The following is a 17,713-nucleotide window of genomic DNA, read 5'->3' on the forward strand; positions in this document are numbered from 1 at the left end:
CCTGGCAGCCCTGAGACGGCCCCTGTGCTTGACCCAAGGGCCTGAGGCCTAGGCCCCACCTAGCAACTGTCACCTGGTGTCAGTCAGGCCCGGAGCTGGTTCAGAGAAGAGGTGTGGACCCAGAGCCACCCAATCCTGTAGTGACAGATTTCACAATTTCCGGGATGGGGCTGGGGGCGGGGGGAGTCACAGTGCAGCCTCAGGCTCAGGAGCATGGAGTGGCTCCCACTTCTGCTGCTTCTGACACAGTGTTCACGGGCTCTTGGTGAGTGTCCCCCACCCTGATTCCCACTTGCCTTCAGGGGGGAGTTCTCCCCAAGCCCGTATAACTATTCTTGTCCAGAGTTTAGTTTTCTATTGGGCAGGGATCAGTGGCCTTGGCCTGTTGCGCGGCTTGGGGGCAGCTTGGGAACTCAAATATACAGTCTGATCAGGCCCATGTTCAAATGCATACTGCAGCAGAGAGGCAACCTTGGGACCACAGAGACTAACAAACATAGAAGGCACGGCTCCAAGGCCTAGCATATCACTGTAACTTAACCTAGGCCTTCATACTGGTAAAAGCCCAGACTTTGGAACCAGAATTGCTGAAGCTAGGGCCTTCCCTATATAGCATCTTAGCTCTGAGTCCAAGCATTAACATGTGAGGGAAGAGATAGAGCAAGTGTCAATGGGCAAACTCCACCACTCACATTCTCATGGAGTGGATACATTAGACCCAAGCCCAATACCGGGCCTACTAACAACCTAGTGATAATCACTGTTGCTGGGCCTGCCTCCCCAACTCAACAGGTGTGTGTAAGGGGATTAGGTTGGCCCTTGAAAATACACACACAGGGCCAGGCGTGGTGGCGCACGCCTTTAATCCCAGGACTTAGGAGGCAGAGGCAGGTGGATCGCTGTGAGTTCGAGGCCAGCCTGGTCTACAAAGCAAGTCCAGGACAGCTAAGGCTACATAGATAGACCCTGTCTCAAAAAAAAAAAAAAAAAAAAAAAAAAAGGAAAAGGAAAGAAAATACACACATAGCAAGATACCCCCCAAGGACCTTGTATTTCATTCCTTAAATGAAGAAAATATAGGGTGTGTTAAAATACATGTACTGCTATGCACAATCATTTTGCCGTGCCCATCCCACAGGGCAGCGCTCACCACTGAATGACTTCCAGCTGCTCCGGGGCACAGAGTTAAAGAACTTGCTACATACGGTGGTGCCAGGGCCATGGCAAGAGGACGTGACAGATGCTGAGGAGTGTGCTAGGCGCTGTGGGTCCCTTCTGGACTGTCGGTGAGCGGCTAAGTAGCCTAGGTGTGGTGGAGGGTAGGAGCCTCTGGGTTGCCAGTTGACCCCTTGTGTCTGTGCCCCAGCGCCTTCCACTACAACATGAGTAGCCACGGTTGCCAGTTGCTGCCGTGGACTCAGCACTCACCTCACACACGGCTGCACCATTCAAATCTGTGTGATCTCTTCCAGAAGAAAGGCAAGTGGCACTGGGGGAGAAACGGGGTGAGCAATAGGGGTAGGAAGCCTCAGTCCCTGTGGACTTTTCCTCTCTCTCGCTTCCAGACTATGTGCGAACCTGCATTATGAGCAATGGAGTCAGCTACCGAGGCACTGTGGCCAGGACAGCTGACGGCCTGCCCTGCCAAGCCTGGAGCCGCAGGTTCCCCAATGACCACAAGTGAGACAGACACACAGACACATGGCCCCTAGGCCAGAAGTAGACTTCCCCCAGCATGCACTGTAGTAAGGCTCTCTGCCTACAGGTATACACCCACACTGAAGAATGGCCTGGAAGGGAACTTCTGTCGGAACCCTGACGGGGACCCCAGAGGTCCCTGGTGTTACACAACCAACCACAGCGTGCGTTTCCAGAGCTGCGGCATCAAATCCTGCAGGGAGGGTAAGGAGCTGGCTTTAGCCCAAGGAGGGAGGGCCAGGCCTGCCATCACCTAGAAACGCACTGGCCCTACACTTCCGCTTCCAGCTGCTTGTATTTGGTGCAACGGGGAGGATTACCGTGGCGAGGTAGATGTCACAGAGTCGGGACGCGAGTGTCAGCGTTGGGACCTGCAGCACCCTCACACACACCCTTTCCAGCCTGAAAGGTATGTAGACAGAGTCTTTGTGCTGAGGGTGGGACGGAGCCTGAGTCCCAGAGTCTTGATACTGTCTCCAGGTTCCTCGACAAAGCTCTGAAAGACAACTATTGCCGTAATCCGGATGGATCTGAGCGGCCCTGGTGCTACACCACAGACCCGAATATTAAGCGAGAATTCTGCGACCTTCCCAGTTGCGGTAGGAAGCAGGGACAGGGCCTAGGAAGGAACTTGGGGGAAAACTGGCAGGTGTCGCTCAACTGGGAGAGGTACTAGAGAGGTTAGGCGTGGGTAGAGAGCAAAGCCTGCCGAGTACCAGAGACCCTGGGCAGGCAAGCACGGCCGGCAAGCGCAGCCAGCCGCAGCTCCAATTCCAGCTTTTGGGCAGGGCCCAACCTGCCACCGACCACCAAAGGACCCAAGTCACACCAGCGCAAAAAGGGCAAGGCTGTTAACTGCTTCCGTGGGAAAGGCGAAGATTACCGAGGCACAACCAACACCACCTCTGCGGGTGTGCCCTGCCAGCGGTGGGACGCGCAGAGCCCCCACCAGCACCGCTTTGTGCCGGAGAAATACGCTTGCAAGTGAGGTGACAAGCCAGAGCCGGGAGAGTGCCCCTGTGGGTGGAGGCGGAGCTTATGAGATGGGACCTGGGGGCGGAGCCGGAGGCTAGTTCCAGCTTGCTGGGGGTTGGCTGGTGGGACCCCACCCACAAGCCCACTATAAGGGAAGTGCCGGCTCAGGGACCTTCGGGAGAATTTCTGCCGGAATCCTGATGGCTCCGAAGCTCCTTGGTGCTTCACATCTCGACCTGGTTTGCGCGTGGCCTTCTGCTATCAAATTCCACGCTGCACAGAGCAAGTGGTGCCAGAGGGTGAGGCGGGAGCACTGGGTAAAGACAGAGCCAGTCAGGAATCAAGAGTTCACCCAGGTTGATTGCGCTCTTTCCTACCCACCAGACTGCTACCGCGGATCAGGCGAACAGTATCGCGGCTCGGTCAGCAAGACCCGCAAGGGCGTTCAGTGCCAGCACTGGTCCTCTGAGACACCACACAAGCCACAGTGAGTGTGTGCGCACACCCAGTTGAGAACTGAACTCTAGGGCAAAATGCTTTGGCTTCTTGTGAGCCTGAAGTTAGGTCTGACTGGCCTATGTGTCGCTACTCTGCTCCACGTCTAGATACACACCCACTTCAGCACCTCAGGCGGGACTGGAGGCAAACTTCTGCCGGAACCCAGATAGGGATCGCCATGGGCCCTGGTGCTACACTAGGGACCCGGCGACCCTATTTGACTACTGTGCTCTACAACGCTGTGGTGAGTGCCGAAGACTTCCCTTTGGCTAGGTTTCAGATCTCACCTCCATAGGCTGGCTCCCTTAACCTGAGTGAACTTGGTCTTGCAGATGATGACCAGCCATTATCTATCCTGGACTCCCCAGGTACAGGCTTGGGCCAGTTGTGGGTACATCTTCTTTGACCCTGACCCTTACTAAAGGCTTCATCCAGCCCCATCCCCCAGACCAGGTGCAGTTTGAAAAGTGTGGCAGGAGGATTGACAAGAGGAACAGGCTTCGTGTGGTGGGGGGCCATCCTGGGAGCTCACCATGGACGGTCAGCTTGCGTAACCGGTGAGACCTAAGTGCTTATCTCAAGGAAGGAGCTGAAGAGGATGGATACCTGGTCCTGCACCCGGAGGTCCTTGCCAAAAGCGACAGTTCTAGCATGTGTCCCAGGACTCACTGTAGCTTCTCCTGATCTTTACTCCTCTAGGCAGGGCCAGCATTTCTGTGGGGGCTCCCTAGTGAAGGAGCAGTGGGTACTGACCGCCCGGCAATGCGTCTGGTCATGGTGAGCCTCCCTTGGATTTAAGGACCGGGTCTCCTAGCTTACCTTCATCCTACCTCTCCGTGCCATTGTTCCCACCATCCCAGCCACTTGCCTTGGGCAAGCCAGCAAGCAAACTATACTAGGACAGCTGACTAGGAATCAAGAATGACCCAGCAGAGTCTCTTTCTCCCAGCCACGAACCTCTCACAGGATATGAGGTATGGTTAGGTACCATCAACCAGAAGCCTCAGCCTGGAGAGGCTAACCTGCAGAGGCTTGCAGTGGCCAAGACAGTGTGCGGACCTACAGGCTCCCAGCTGGTGTTGCTCAAGCTGGAGAGGTATGGAGTCAAGTTGAGAGGGTGTGAGGTGGAGCTGGCCTGTGCGTCAGAGGTCCTCAACACCCTCATTCCTGCTAAAGACCCGTGACCCTGAACCATCATGTGGCCCGCATTTGCCTGCCTCCTGAGCAGTATGTGGTACCTCCAGGGACCAATTGTGAGATCGCAGGCTGGGGTGAATCCAAAGGTAGGAACACAGTGCACAGACGTGCATTGTTACAGGCCAGGAGGCCCAGCACTGGTTCTCGTTCAAGGTTTCTTTCCTTACCATCCCCCTCACTCCGGGTACAGGCAACAACACAGTCCTTCATGTGGCCTCAATGAAGGTCATCTCCAACCAGGAATGTAACGTGAAGCACCGAGGACACGTGCAGGACAGTGAGATGTGCACAGAGGGACTGCTAGTCCCCACAGGGGCTTGTGAGGTCAGTGGCACAGCTCCTGGCACAGTCTGGGGAGGGCTTGGGGGCTGGAACTATCCTATTTGATTACCAAGGGGGCAGGGTGTGGTGGAAGCTACTCACTGCCAAGGTCCAGAGCCGTCACAGTTCTCCTACCTGCCAGGGTGACTACGGGGGTCCACTTGCCTGCTATACCCACGACTGCTGGGTCCTACAGGGACTTATAATCCCAAACAGAGTGTGTGCACGGCCCCGCTGGCCAGCTATCTTCACACGCGTGTCTGTGTTTGTGGACTGGATCAACAAGGTCATGCGGCTGCAGTAGGCCTGCTTTTGATGCCTTGGAGAGGACAAGGCTTCTTGTCAAACATAAAGCGACCTTTTCTCTCTGTCTGTACAGAGTGGTTCTTAGTATTTTCTAGGGAATGAGTTGGCGACTCCGGGCAGCTTAAGACCAGCACACTTGTGGCTGGGTGTTCTGATCCTGGGACAACTGTGGCTGGGCAGGGTGTCACTCATCTTCCAGAGGCGCTCCTGGGGACACAAGGATAGTGCAGAGCAGTTTCCAGTGGACAGGACTGTAGCCGAGAGAGCTATGTTGGTCTGCGCCAGTCCCACCTGGCCTGCACAGGCAGGGTTGAGTCTTTCATGGTTCCTCTCTGACAGGCGACAGAGATGTGGCTATCAAACCCCACGGTGGGGTCTAGGGTTGGGGATGGCTTGGTACAAAGTACCAGCGCAAAGCAGGCTCTGTGTCCACGTTTATTATGACTACGTAGTCCACATCCCTCTGCCCACTCATTCAGAGTCCAGAGCCCAGAAAGCCTCTGGGCTGTCCTGCCAGGTCCTGAGCAAAGTGCGAGATGTCCGACCAGCTCACAAGGAATGGCAGGGCCTCAGCTGCCCAAGTGTGTGTGCAGCCAAAGCACAGTATTCATGAAGCTGTCTGACTCCACCTCCACCTCTGACAGCGCGTGGGTGCTCTTGGGATAGAGCAGGAGCCTAGATGAGCAACAGCACATGAGGTTGGAGGGTCCTGGCCTCTTAGCTGCCACCACCTGCCAGGACCACCCTGTGCTACTCACCGAACAGGCACGTTCCGGGCCTTGAGGGCACGGTAATACTCCATGCCCTGCTTGAAGGGTACCCGCCGGTCCTCCTGGCCCAGCATCAGTAATACCGGTGTCTTCACCTAGGTGTATGGGGAGCAAGGAGGTGTGGTGAGCAGAGCTCCGGATTCTGGGGGGACAGGCGGCACACTCAAGGACACCTGGCTACCTGAGGGATGTACTTGATGGGTGACTTAGCCAGCATCTCCTCCCACACACTCAGGTCTGGCAGGCAGTCGTTGCTATATGGGAAGCCAGCCTCCACCACACACCTATAGAACACCAAGAGATGCAGACTACAGGGTCTCCAGGGGAATATGGGGTGAGAGGGCGGGCAGGGGCCTCTGATATGCACCCACCAGTCAGGGATGTCAGTGGAGCCCATCATGGAGGCGATGTTGATGACAGGGTTCCGGGCTATACAGGCACTATAGGTCTCTGGGAACTGACCAATCAGGTGGCAGGAGAGGAATCCACCATGAGAGCCACCCATGAGGGCCACACGTCTTGCATCGAAGTGTTCCTCCTGGAGCACCTGCTCTACTGCAAACTAAAAGGTGGGCAGAGCACGCTACAGCCAGCTTCCTGCCAGCCAAACAGAGGCATGAATCCACCCTCCCTGTCCGAGCCCCAGCACCCTGCTACCTGGACATCTTTCACGTCCTGATGGCCCACATTGCCTGGGAGAGAAAGGATGCTGTCTTGGCCAAAGCCGGTGGAGCCACGGTAGTTCACTAAAAGTGAGACAAGATGGTCAGGCAATATTCTCAGTGTTCAACCCCATTCCACATATCTGATTTTTTGCTTTTGATTTTTGAGACAGGGCCTCTCTGTGTAGCCTTGGCTGTCCTGGACTCACTTTGTAGACCAGGTTGGCCTTGAACTCACAGAGATCCACCCGCCTCTGCCTCCTGGCTACTGGGATTACAGGTATGCACCACCACACATGGCCTGCTGCACCACAGGCTGTCAAGGGGAAGTAGCCAAAAGAGGCTGCTCCCCAGACACCACAACACGCTTTCCATGGAAGCTTCGAGTTAATCCACACGACTACCAGGTTATGAAGCCAGAGGCTGGGTCAGGGAATTCTTTAGTAATAGTTTCTTTTCTTTCTCTCTTTTTTGTTTGTTTTGTTTTTGTTTTTCGATACAAGGTTTCTCTGTGAAGCCTTGGCTGTCCTAGACTCGCTTTGTAGACTAGGCTGTCCTCGAACTCATAGCGATCCACCTGCCTCTGCCTCCCAAGTGCTGGGATTAAAGGTCCAGCTTTTTTTTTTTTTTTTTTTTTTTTGGAGACAGAGTTTCTCTGTGTGGCTGGCCTTGCTTGAACTCTACCTGCCTCTGCTTCCCAAAGTGCTGGGATTAAAGGTGTGCGCCACCACTGCCTAATCTTAGTAGTGATTTCTTTTTCCCTTTTTTTTTGGTTTTTCAAGACAAGGTTTCTCTGTGTAGCCTTGGCTGTCCTGGACCTGCTTTTTGTAGACCAGGCTGGCCTCGAACTCACAGCAATCCACTTGCCTCTGCTTCCTGAGTGCTGGGATTAAAGGAATGTGCCACCGCGCCTGGCTCCTAGTAACAAAACTATAGAAAAGCCTCCTGAGCAACGTGACATGGCAGCCATGGGGCACATACAGGCCAAGGCTGCCTCATCACCTCACCAAACCCTACTGGAATTGCAGGTTCGTTCTTACCCAGTAGCACTGCAAAGCCCATCTTGCAAAGCATGGCTGGGAACAGCATCCAGGCAGTGACGAAGGATGAATGGGGTCCCCCTGTAGGCAGGACGCAGAGGATAAAAGGACCAGCTGGGAGGGGTGGTAGGAAGGCAAGGGCTCCCAGATAGATACCTACCATGGGGCATGACGACCATGGGCACCTGGGTCTTATCTGGAGGGTTGCTGGGCTGCAAAAGGATTGCTTCAAAGTCAAGGTCAGCTGCAAGAAAAAGGCAGTAGTCAGCAAGACCAGTCCTACTTCACAAAGGCACCTCCAGCCAAGGCCCATCTGCAGCTATGGCATGAGACTGAGCTGAAACAGGCCTGTAAGGGAGCCCACGCCATGACACACGGGCCCATAAAACGTGTGCTCTCTGCCTAGTCAGAGGGCACTACTGTCTGAAAGGATAGCATTCTGGTGTAGTCACGTAAGCCTTGTGTGCAGCCTATTCCTTTGGACCTGAGTTTTCTCAGCACAGATGATATGCCCTGGCAGGACCTGGTACTGCAGAGCACAGCTGGTGTTCAGAGCTCTGAATGCTACGCCCCATGACCATGAGAACAGAAAGGATCTTAGAGGCAATCCTAGAAACCCTGCCCTGTGAGCTAGGGAGGGGCAGCACGGATGCTGCGTGCTGGGGATGTGGAGAGGGGTCACCTGCCGCCGGCCCAGCTCACCATACTGTACATTCTCTTGGTCTGGAGGTGGGTGTAGCACACGGATGCCCCAGTGGATGTCAGGAATGGGTTCAGCCTCCTCCAGGGACACCCACGACACAGACTGCTCCTTCCCAGCAGGAGGCAGGAACCCAACTTTCTGCCAAGGGGAAGGAAAGTGTCACAGGTGGCCAGATCTCAGGAACCCATCTCCAAAGGGCACAGCATAAATTCTTGTGAGTGGTGTATGCCCATATATATCTACATATGAACCACCCCCACCATGACCTCGTTTCTTGGCCTCTGAGTTTGTCTGTCTCCCTAAACTCTGATAACACAGGCCTCGGCACTTCTGTAGGCACACTATTCAGGGTGGTGAAAATGCTAGCTCCTACTCATAAGTGCCAAGCACAGTGAGCCACAGGACTAGACTGAATCCAAGGCTCTGCCCTTCTACGTGCTGACCAGCCCTGGTCAGTCTCTGGGCCCAGCTCTATGGTGTGGAAGCTTGTAATTCCTGTCTTCCAGCCTGCGACCCACCAATACTCACCAGGCTCGGGGGCAGATTGGGCGTGGAGAACTGGGCCACCATAAGGTCTTGGTCAATTGTAAGCAGCTTCCAGCTTCCACCTGACCCCCCTGGAGGAAGCAGATGACCGTAAGAGCCTGGCAGGGGCCACCACTTTTCTACCTGCAACCCCGAAGTGCATCTCTTACAAAAGCCTAACTGCACATCCCGGTAAGCCTCATGTTCAATCTCTTGTTTATCCGACAGACATTGGCTGTGCTCAGGAACTGCCAGACCTAAGGCCTCATAAAGCTACCAAGGTAGTCTACCTACTCCAATGACTGCAGTGTAGAAAGGATGGCAACCTAACCCAAAACACTGAGTCGGGGGAAGGGCAGGGTCTAAGGTTTATTTACTCATGTACTTACTTATGTGCATTAGGCTGTGTGTATGCTAGGCAAATACCCCAGTAATGAACTTTGTCCCAAGCCAGAGATGCAGAATTAGAACAAAACTTTGGCATCTGTAGTGGTTGAATAAAAATGGTCCCCACGGACTCATAAGAAGCATCACTATTAAGAGGTGTGGCCTTGTTAGAGGAAGCCTGTCATTGAGGGTGGGCTTTGAGGTTTCAGAAGTTCATGCCAGGTCCACTGTCAGTCACTCTCTCTTCCTGCTGCCTGCCAATCAAGATGGAGAACTCTCAGCTCCTTCTCCAGCACCATGTCTGCCTGCAGGCCGCCATGCTTCTCACCATGACAATAATGGACTAAACCTCTGAAACTGTAAACCAGCCCCAATTAAATGTTTTCCTGCCAGGTTTGGTGGTGCACGCCTTTAATCCCAGCACTTGGGAGGCAGAGGCAGGCAGATCGCTGTGAGTTCGAGGCCGGCCTGGTCTACAAAGTGAGTCCACGATAGCCAAGGCTACACAGAGAACCTGTCTTGAAAAACAAAACAAAAAAGAATGCCTCCATCATGGGTACCTCGTCACAGCGATAGAAACCCTAAGCGAGGCAGCGTCTCTCTGGAGGTGTATGTAGAGTCAAGGCAGGTGGAGAACTCAATGGCTACTTCAGAGGCAGACAAAAGCTGCAAGTGTGGGAAAGGTAGAGACCCAACCAGGGCTTCTCCAGGGTGTAGGAAGGAAATGGATGACTGTGACAGCTTGGCAAGAAAGGTCTGTAGACTTTAGGATGGGGGTGGGGCTATGAGGCCAGGCATATGGAGGTTAAGTACAAAAGGGCATTGGAGCAAAGCAGGTGGTGTTGGCTAGATCGTTAGGGCATGCTGGCAAAGGTTAGGAATGATGGAGAGCACCACTGCTGCCCCACATCTAGCTCCAGCCTCACGCCTAACCTGGCTCCCATCCACCCGCCCTGCAGATGTCCTGCTCACCAGCTGTCAGGGAGGTAACACTGCCGGTCTGGGTGTCCACAGCGAACAGGTCCTTAAACAGAGGGGAGACCACTTGTAGCACCACATCCAACAGCCCTATGGGGCCTGTCCCTATGGCTACTCTGTGCACCAGGGAGTATCTGGGATCAGATTCAAATCTCAGTTCTTTCACAACATACAGGCAAGGTACAGGAGTGCCACTGAGTCCCACTTGAGGATGTGAGAACAAATGTCATTACATCCAAAGGCCTGTGGTACCTTATGGGTACCTCCACTCATCCCTCCAAGAGGACTCATCAAGTCTCAATCAGCTGCCCTTAGGAAGTGCTCAGGGACCCACCTCAGAGACAGCCCTAGGTCCTCCCCCTGGAAAACAGGCCTAAGGCTCTGCTGTAGGGCACCAAGACATTTGGTCCCCTCAAGGAAGGCTGCAAAGGCCTCAAGGGTTCAGTAAGACTTTGGGACCAGGCATTCCTCTAGGGGCATCCACACACTCTGCCCCAGGTCCTAGGGTCCTTGGCAGATGATCACAGGGCAAATGTTGATGCTGCCTCCCATAATAAACAGGGGCTTTTACCTGCCGACTGCGCTGCGCTGAGTCAAAGACCACTCTCTGGCTGTCAGCTGACCAGCACCCCAAAGGCAGAAGACTGCAGTAGATCCCAGAGAAGTTCTCTGCAAAGACAGAAAGGCTTGGGCTTCAGCTAAGAGTGGAGGGTTGGGGGGGGGGGATCAAGACTAGGATGTTGGGGAATTCACCCAGGACCCCTGCAATCTGTGGTAGAATGACAGTCCCAAACATGAGGGTGCCCTTGGCAATGTTGATTTACTGAGTAGGAGGTGAAGGGAAAGCCGGAGACTTCTGAGGACCCGAAGAGGCAGGGATGACAAGCTTCTGAGGCAAACTCGGATGCTTTGCTATGAGCTGTTCCCTGTGGGGCTTTGGTGACCTTACTAAGACGATATGTTCGTCCAGCAGAGTGCTGAATACTGCCCCGCTCCTGAGCTCGGCAAGCCCTGCCTTTCACTATAGTCTTGCTCTGAAGGTGGAGGCAACCACCTTTTCCACCAGTGAAGAGGAAACAGAAGCTCGCGGAGGCTTGAGGGCTATCCAAGGAGGCACAGCTGACCTTCAGATTAGGTCCCTATTACTGTGTCCTTGCAACCTAAAGAAGCCGTGTGCTAAGGATCAAATATAAAGTGCTAGCCATGTGCTTTACCACTGAGCTACATTCTCACTGTATCCCTGCATCTTTGTCCACGGCACCTGCCCGCTGGACCCCTGGTTAGACTTTCCCGGACGGCTTGAGAAAACAAGGCTTTCCTCCCCATACCCTTGGGATGGCCTAGGATTGCAAGCAGAGCTGTAAACACCTGATGTTGACAGAGAAGCCTCTTAGCCAAGAGCCACCTTTTCAGAGGACTTAGGCTGGGCAAAGGGTGCTGGGGTGCCGGGTGGAATACAGGGTAACGCAGAACCCCCAGGCCCAGTGCTTCTCAAGCATTCCAAACTAGAATACTTGCTGAGACTCATCCCCAGCCAACTCGGGCACTCTGATGTCAGTACAGGTCTACTCAACAGCTTTCTATCAGGCTATTACCCATAGTCGTGTCTTCTATGCCTGTTGGGGCTGGGCGCACAACTGGACTAGCAGGAGAGAGGGTCCTCTGAAGGAACCCAGGAGGGAGGAACAGAAATACAGGCTCTACTGATCTCCCCAGCCAGGCACCCCCTCACCTCCCAGCTGCCGAGGCACAATGTCCACCACCACTGAGGTGACCTTCGTGTACCAGTCATGCTGCAAGAGAAAACAATGGTCAAAGCCGCCAGAGCATGGGTCTCAAGGTCGAGCGCTGCTATCTAGCCCTTTTGGTGACAACTTTGGATTGCCTTGGGAAGAGATGGTAGCCTGGACCAGATGCCCATAAGGGTCTCAGGTAGGCATGTCCCTTGGACTTCCACCAGAGAGCAGAGCTCTCCTACCCTGTGGATGAGAACCAAGAGACAAGCACCCCTGGAGGGTGCTCTTGAGATGGTGAGCCCTGCAGAGTACCCAAACCTACAGGTCCTACCTTGAAAGGTCAGGCTACTGATATGCTGCGGACAGGCGAGGGCCCGAGGGGGAGATGATGCTGGCCCTTTGGCTCTCATCCCCTAGAAAGAAGCTAACCGTCCTCCTACTCCCATCCACCTCTAGCTCACCAGGCATAGCTGGCTACACTGATGATGAGGCAGCAGAGATGGGTACTGCAGGTAGACAATGCGGCACTGGTCTGGGCTCAGCCGAGGAGAACAAACAGCCAGGGAATCATCCGAAAGTAGTTCTAGGCCACAGAGAAATGTGAGGATCACAGACTAGGAAAGGCTCATAGGGGTCAGAAGAGCACATGTGGGTACCAGTCACTTACCACACTTGCCCCCACTCAAGTCCACATAGTACAGGGCTGATCTGGAAAGGTCAGAAAGACACTCAACTCTACGGTCAGCTGGCCCTTGGGGGCCCTCTGCCCCGCCCCATTCCCTCCCTCACCTGCGATTGGTGCAGAAACGGATACCTAGCCGGAAAGGCTCATGCCACCAGCCCACAAACACCACACCCGTGTCTCCAGGGGCCCAGAAAGCCTGTAAACAAGACCATGAGGTAGGTATAAGCAAGAGATAATTGCTCAAGCAGTGAACCCCAACTACAGGAGGGGACCAGGCCAAGCTGCTGCTGACCTGACCAGGGGACACATGTTCAGGGACGCCCTCAAGCACTGAGATGTTGCCACTCTCGATGTCCAGCACGCAGAGCACAGGGGTGCTTTTAGAAACCATGGTCTCTCCCCAGTCTTCGTAGAATACAAACTGATCCCCCTGAGAACAGAGGACACTTGATGCCCAGAGGCTCTCCAGAACCCTGACCCTGGCTCACAGAAGCGAGTGCCTCCCCGGGGCCACTAGGTGCGGTGCAAGGGGGTACACTGAGTTGCAGGGCTGCCCAGCAGGACCTCCATGGCCTGGCCACACTGCAAGCACCTTGGTGGCCTGGTCTGGCTTCTTCGGCCTGGCCATCTCGTCCTCGCTGGCACTGACGTCCAAGGCTTTGGTCTGAAAGAAGGACTCAGCCTTGGGGCGTTTCTTCTCCGCCACATACAACAAGTGTGTCTCTGAGTATGACCAGGAGAGGCAGCCAAAGCAGTCTGGATGCAGGGAGGCAGGATCAGGGGGAGCCCAGAGCTACGGTTGCCCCTTCTGCCCACCCGGCCTGCTTACCAGCCAGGTGCCTCACCGTCCTCATACACAGGCCCGTGTTTCTCCAGTGCCGACAGGTTGAAACTCTTGAGCTTCCGATTCTTCTCCCAGACCTGAGGACACCTGGGCATCAGGCTGCCTGGCCCGCTCACCAGAGCCTCTGCCGTGGGGCTCAGGAACCTGCTGCCCGGCCCCCTCGCCAGAGCCTCTGCCGTGGGGCTCAGGAACCTGCTGCCCGGCCTGCTCACCAGAGCCTCTGCCGTGGGGCTCAGGAACCTGCTGCCGGCCCCCTCGCCAGAGCCTCAGCCGTGGGGCTCAGGAACCTGCTGCCTGCCACCACATCCTTGCAGACTCACCTCCAAATACTGTTTCTCTTCTCCTGGGACTGTGCCTCCAGCCTTGCGCAGCACAGCTTTCATGGTGCCGGAAGGAGACTCTCTGCTGAGCAGCCTGAGAATGGGGTCGGGGGTTGGGGGTAGGGGGGGTTGCAGGTCAGGATTATGCCACGCCCCCCAAACAGCCTTGTGCTGCCTCTTCACTGGTCACAACCTCATAGACGAGACTCTCTCTTTCCTTCCCTTCTTTAGGAGCCTTTATTTATGAGTCTGGTTCTGCGAGATCAGAGGGCAACGCTGGAGTCGAACTCCCCAGCTAACTCCTAGATAAGACGCTTGGGACTCCAATCCCATTATCAGCTATTGAGGGACTTCCGGCCTCGACCTAGCTAGCCTTGACTCTCTCCAGATTCTCTGGGACCTAGGACCTAGTTTGGAGGAAGCTTCTAGTATGTCTCAGGCCATGTCTCCAGAGGCCAAACATGCTCTTAAGGAGCGGGCACCCGGTTCTTTGCTTCCCCAAAGTTGTCCCTGAAGGGGACAGGTATGGGGCTCTACACCCTAAGGACACCTAGTGGGACACATATGAAAGGCTGGCATGGCAAGTGGCTGTGGTCTTGTCTGCAAACTCCTCTCACACTTACTCCCCCCGAGTCTCCACACTGTTGCCCGCAGGCCCGGCAAACACCACCGAGTCTCCGTCGTGGAATACTAGGTACTGGCGGCAGAATCGGATGTTTTCCATTCGCTCCAAGTCCCTCTGAGTCCACTCTGCAAGGGAGACGTGAGACTGCACAACTTGTCTCGGCCAGTCTGGACCACTGCCCAGCCATCAAGGCCTGCCTTTCCCAGTCTGTCTCCAGACACCCTGAGTAACGCCTGGACAACACTTCACCTGTCATAAGCCAAGTCTACGCTTCCAGGGCTTGAGTTGACAGCCACTTGGGGACAACTCACTACTGATAGCATGCATACGGGCTGGAGAGTCCTGCAAGCGCCACATCTTGCACCCAGGTCTGAATTTTACTTCCACACCTTCAACTCATTTACGGGCATTACTAGCCAGTAAGGCCAACGACGGCCCCCAAAACACCTGTGCGCAGGAGCTACGGCTGGGTTTCCTCCCGATACCCGGGTGTACCGTCAAGCAGCGAGCCCTCCACATCCCCCACCTCTCCACCTGGGTGCACGGCCCGCCGCCACCCAGTTCCCTCTGTCTACACACCAGTGTGCACGGTCCGATAGAGGCCCCCATACTGCGTGGTGACCTCCGGGCCCAGGCAGGCGGCGCTCAGCGCAGGCTGGCGGCTGAGGCCCCGGTACAGCGCCGCCGCCTCCTGGGGCTCACTCAGCAGCACCTGCGCAGGGTACACACCAGGGTCAGGCTCAGCCCGGGCGACAGAGGCCACGGGGGCCGCGGGCCGAGCCCTCACCTGACGCTCCATAGTCCTTTCCTTCAGTAGCCCCTAAGGCCCGGAAGTGAGACTTCAAGGGCGGGGCCTAGGGCGGCCCCCCAGTTTCCGCTACACCCGGAGGCGACCTGGGACAGGCGGGGCCTTGTTTAAGCTTGGGCCAGTCGGCGGGGGCGGTGCCTTGATGGTAATAAGGCGGGACCTACAAAGGATCCGCCCAGAGGGGGGCGGAACGGGAACCTAGTGAAAAGGGCTATTATTTCAGTCGCGGAGTACTGGGAGGTGGAAGGTGTGAGTCGAGTCCTGAGCTTTTTAGAGAGCGGAAGCAGTAGGTCTCTGAAGAGTGAGGGCGGAGGTGGAGCAGCGGAATACAGAGCTGGTGTTCAGGGATGGGCGAGGTCTAGGAAGAGCGAAGGCAGTAGGGCCAGACTATGAGGAGAAAGCTCAGGGTTCTGAGAGAAAGCCTGAGCATTCTAAGGGCGGGGCCTCAGATGAACACCAATGGGTCCTTAAAGATGAGGGGAAGGGTGGGAACCAAACACAGAGACTTGCAGTCCACGAAACCCGAACGTTGCACGTTGCGGGGCAGGGCACCCGCATGGATCTCTTTCAGCTCCGGGGCTGATTATGAGTCCCCATTTACTGCTAGCCAGGCAGATAGGAGAGAAAAACGCACGTCCCCGGGCGGAGCCCTGGGGCACCGAGCAAAGGGTGCTGCCCGCCCCACCCCCACCCCCGGCTTATCAATCACCAGACTTGCCCTCAAAGCTATCTGTTTCCACAGCCTTAAACCGCCCTTCTCATTGGCTCATTGATGCGGATCGTAAGCAGATTGGGTCTCAGCCTGCCCTAAGGGCAGAGGTGAGGTCAGACTTCACCTAAAAGTAGAAAGTCTCCTGCACACGGCACAGGACTAGGCTGAATTAGGTGACAGTTGAGGGCAAAAGCTTGAGCCTGGATGGTCTTTCAAACCAGCTCTGGGTCACCTTGAACGAGTGCTTTCCTTCTTACCTGAGACAAAAAAAAAAAAAAAAAAAAAAAAAAAAAAAAAAATATATATATATATATATATATATATATATATATATATATATATTAAAGCCCGTTTATTTTCTAGTGATGTTTGAATTGTACGTGTTTAGTTTCTCCACATAGTCTTGGCCTTGAACTCACAGAGACCCAACCGCCTTTGCCTCCCAAGTGTTGGGATTAAAGATGTGTGCTACCATACCAGGCTTGAACCATATTGACTGAAGGAGGGACTAGCATCTCAGCCATAAAAAAATATTCTAAAGTTGGAGCAAGGCCAGCAGATGTAAAGCTTGCTTACGAGCACCAGAGGGCGGCACTTGCTCATCTAGATCCTGGGAACCAGGATCCTGGAAACTGCCCCATGGAAACCCTTTGGCTTGGGACTGACCTTTGCACCTTCCTGGAGGGACATTTTTAAATGGCTTGATGTGGACTCAGCCCCCATAGCGCCAGCACTTCTGAAATTTTGCTCTTTCTCACCTTTTTCTTTAACTGTGGAGAATATTGTTGGGTCTTTGTTTGGCTAAGCATTCTCACTTTAGAAACGATCCCAAAGACAGTCTGCAGGTCATTTATATCAAGTCCTTTTATTCTGATACCACAGAAATACCTTGTCACAATACAGGGGAGGGACACTGAAGTACCACGAGTTCTCACAGAGCACAGGAGGACGGCACACAATTCACAAGGTCATGTGGAGGACTCGGGTCATTGCACTTACAACTGTAAACTTGTTTGTTTGACTTTGTACAGCACTCTTCCCCCTCAAATAAAGAAGAAGAGGAGGAAAGAGAGGGAAGGAAAAGCAAAAACGACATGGAAGCTAGAGGGGAAATGTAGATGCCACTGCTCTCCAGGGTGCATGAACGCACAAACACACGCACACACACACACACACACACACACACACACACACTCATGTACACATGCTTCCACAGACAGTATCTCACGACTTCTATGGCTCTCCAGTGCCACCCGGTGCATAACGGTAGCAGGGTGCTGGCACCCAGGGAGACAGAGATGGCATCTCCAAGGAGTTTCTGTTGAGTAGATCTGTCCCTCCGACCCTGTTGGGAGTCCATGATGACAAATATTTACAGCATGGGAGGAGAAGGGCTGATAGGGCAGGACTGCACTCTCGTGGCAAAGGACCTACCTAGAAAAAAAACTCCCCACAGGCTCCAGAAGACAGGCCAGGACTGCTGCCCTTGCTGTTCTCTCATTGTGGGCCCTGAGGCCATTTGCCCTGCCTAAGAATACAAAGGTGATGACAGGAGGACCATCACTATGAATTGAGCGTGGTGAGGCCTTGGGTGTGCAGAGGAGGGTTCCCTTGCTTATGACACTGAGAGGGGAAAATGGAGACAGTCTGGACTCTACCCAGAGGCTTCTTACCCATTTGGAGATGCACCTATTGCTTACCGTGTCCTTCAGCTGCAAAAGCCTGTCATAGCCCCAGAGTCAATATGGGGGCCAGGATACTCATGACCTAGAAGACCACTGTAGCCATATTCACAAGGGGCAAACATCTGTCCTGTGGGTACAGTCAGGGATAGAGTGGCAGCCATCAGAAATGTCAAACTCAGAGTCTAGCCAGAAAAGAAATCTGCTGCAAAGTTAATACTTTAGAGCCTAGGGTGGCTGC

At 54.5% G+C, this 17,713-nt stretch overlaps 2 protein-coding genes across 2 annotated transcripts; one reads left to right on the forward strand and one right to left on the reverse strand.

Annotated features, from left to right (window-relative positions):
* The first annotated feature begins 191 nt into the window (after window positions 1-191).
* On the forward strand, window positions 192-5,104 carry Mst1 (macrophage stimulating 1). Its single transcript, XM_051140116.1, has 18 exons — window positions 192-265; window positions 1,139-1,286; window positions 1,367-1,479; window positions 1,566-1,680; window positions 1,766-1,902; window positions 1,987-2,107; window positions 2,179-2,297; window positions 2,487-2,682; window positions 2,842-2,972; window positions 3,058-3,160; window positions 3,279-3,415; window positions 3,504-3,539; window positions 3,620-3,728; window positions 3,871-3,948; window positions 4,121-4,267; window positions 4,348-4,454; window positions 4,559-4,692; window positions 4,832-5,104. Exons 1-18 carry the CDS (start codon window positions 214-216, stop codon window positions 4,991-4,993), a joined length of 2,145 nt encoding a protein of 714 aa, XP_050996073.1. The 5' UTR covers window positions 192-213; the 3' UTR covers window positions 4,994-5,104.
* Window positions 5,105-5,200: 96 nt separating this feature from the next.
* On the reverse strand, window positions 5,201-15,204 carry Apeh (acylaminoacyl-peptide hydrolase). Its single transcript, XM_051140117.1, has 22 exons — window positions 15,058-15,204; window positions 14,850-14,982; window positions 14,269-14,395; window positions 13,646-13,739; window positions 13,327-13,402; window positions 13,074-13,237; window positions 12,774-12,911; window positions 12,586-12,677; window positions 12,464-12,504; window positions 12,258-12,379; window positions 11,793-11,853; window positions 10,632-10,729; window positions 10,055-10,106; window positions 8,699-8,787; window positions 8,170-8,308; window positions 7,628-7,711; window positions 7,468-7,548; window positions 6,423-6,511; window positions 6,137-6,327; window positions 5,947-6,049; window positions 5,754-5,860; window positions 5,201-5,670 (listed from the first exon to the last, which is right to left on the reverse strand). Exons 1-22 carry the CDS (start codon window positions 15,067-15,069, stop codon window positions 5,565-5,567), a joined length of 2,199 nt encoding a protein of 732 aa, XP_050996074.1. The 5' UTR covers window positions 15,070-15,204; the 3' UTR covers window positions 5,201-5,564.
* Window positions 15,205-17,713: the final 2,509 nt, after the last annotated feature.

This window comes from Acomys russatus, chromosome 32, assembly GCF_903995435.1.
Source record: "Acomys russatus chromosome 32, mAcoRus1.1, whole genome shotgun sequence".
Taxonomy (NCBI): Eukaryota; Metazoa; Chordata; class Mammalia; order Rodentia; family Muridae; genus Acomys; species Acomys russatus.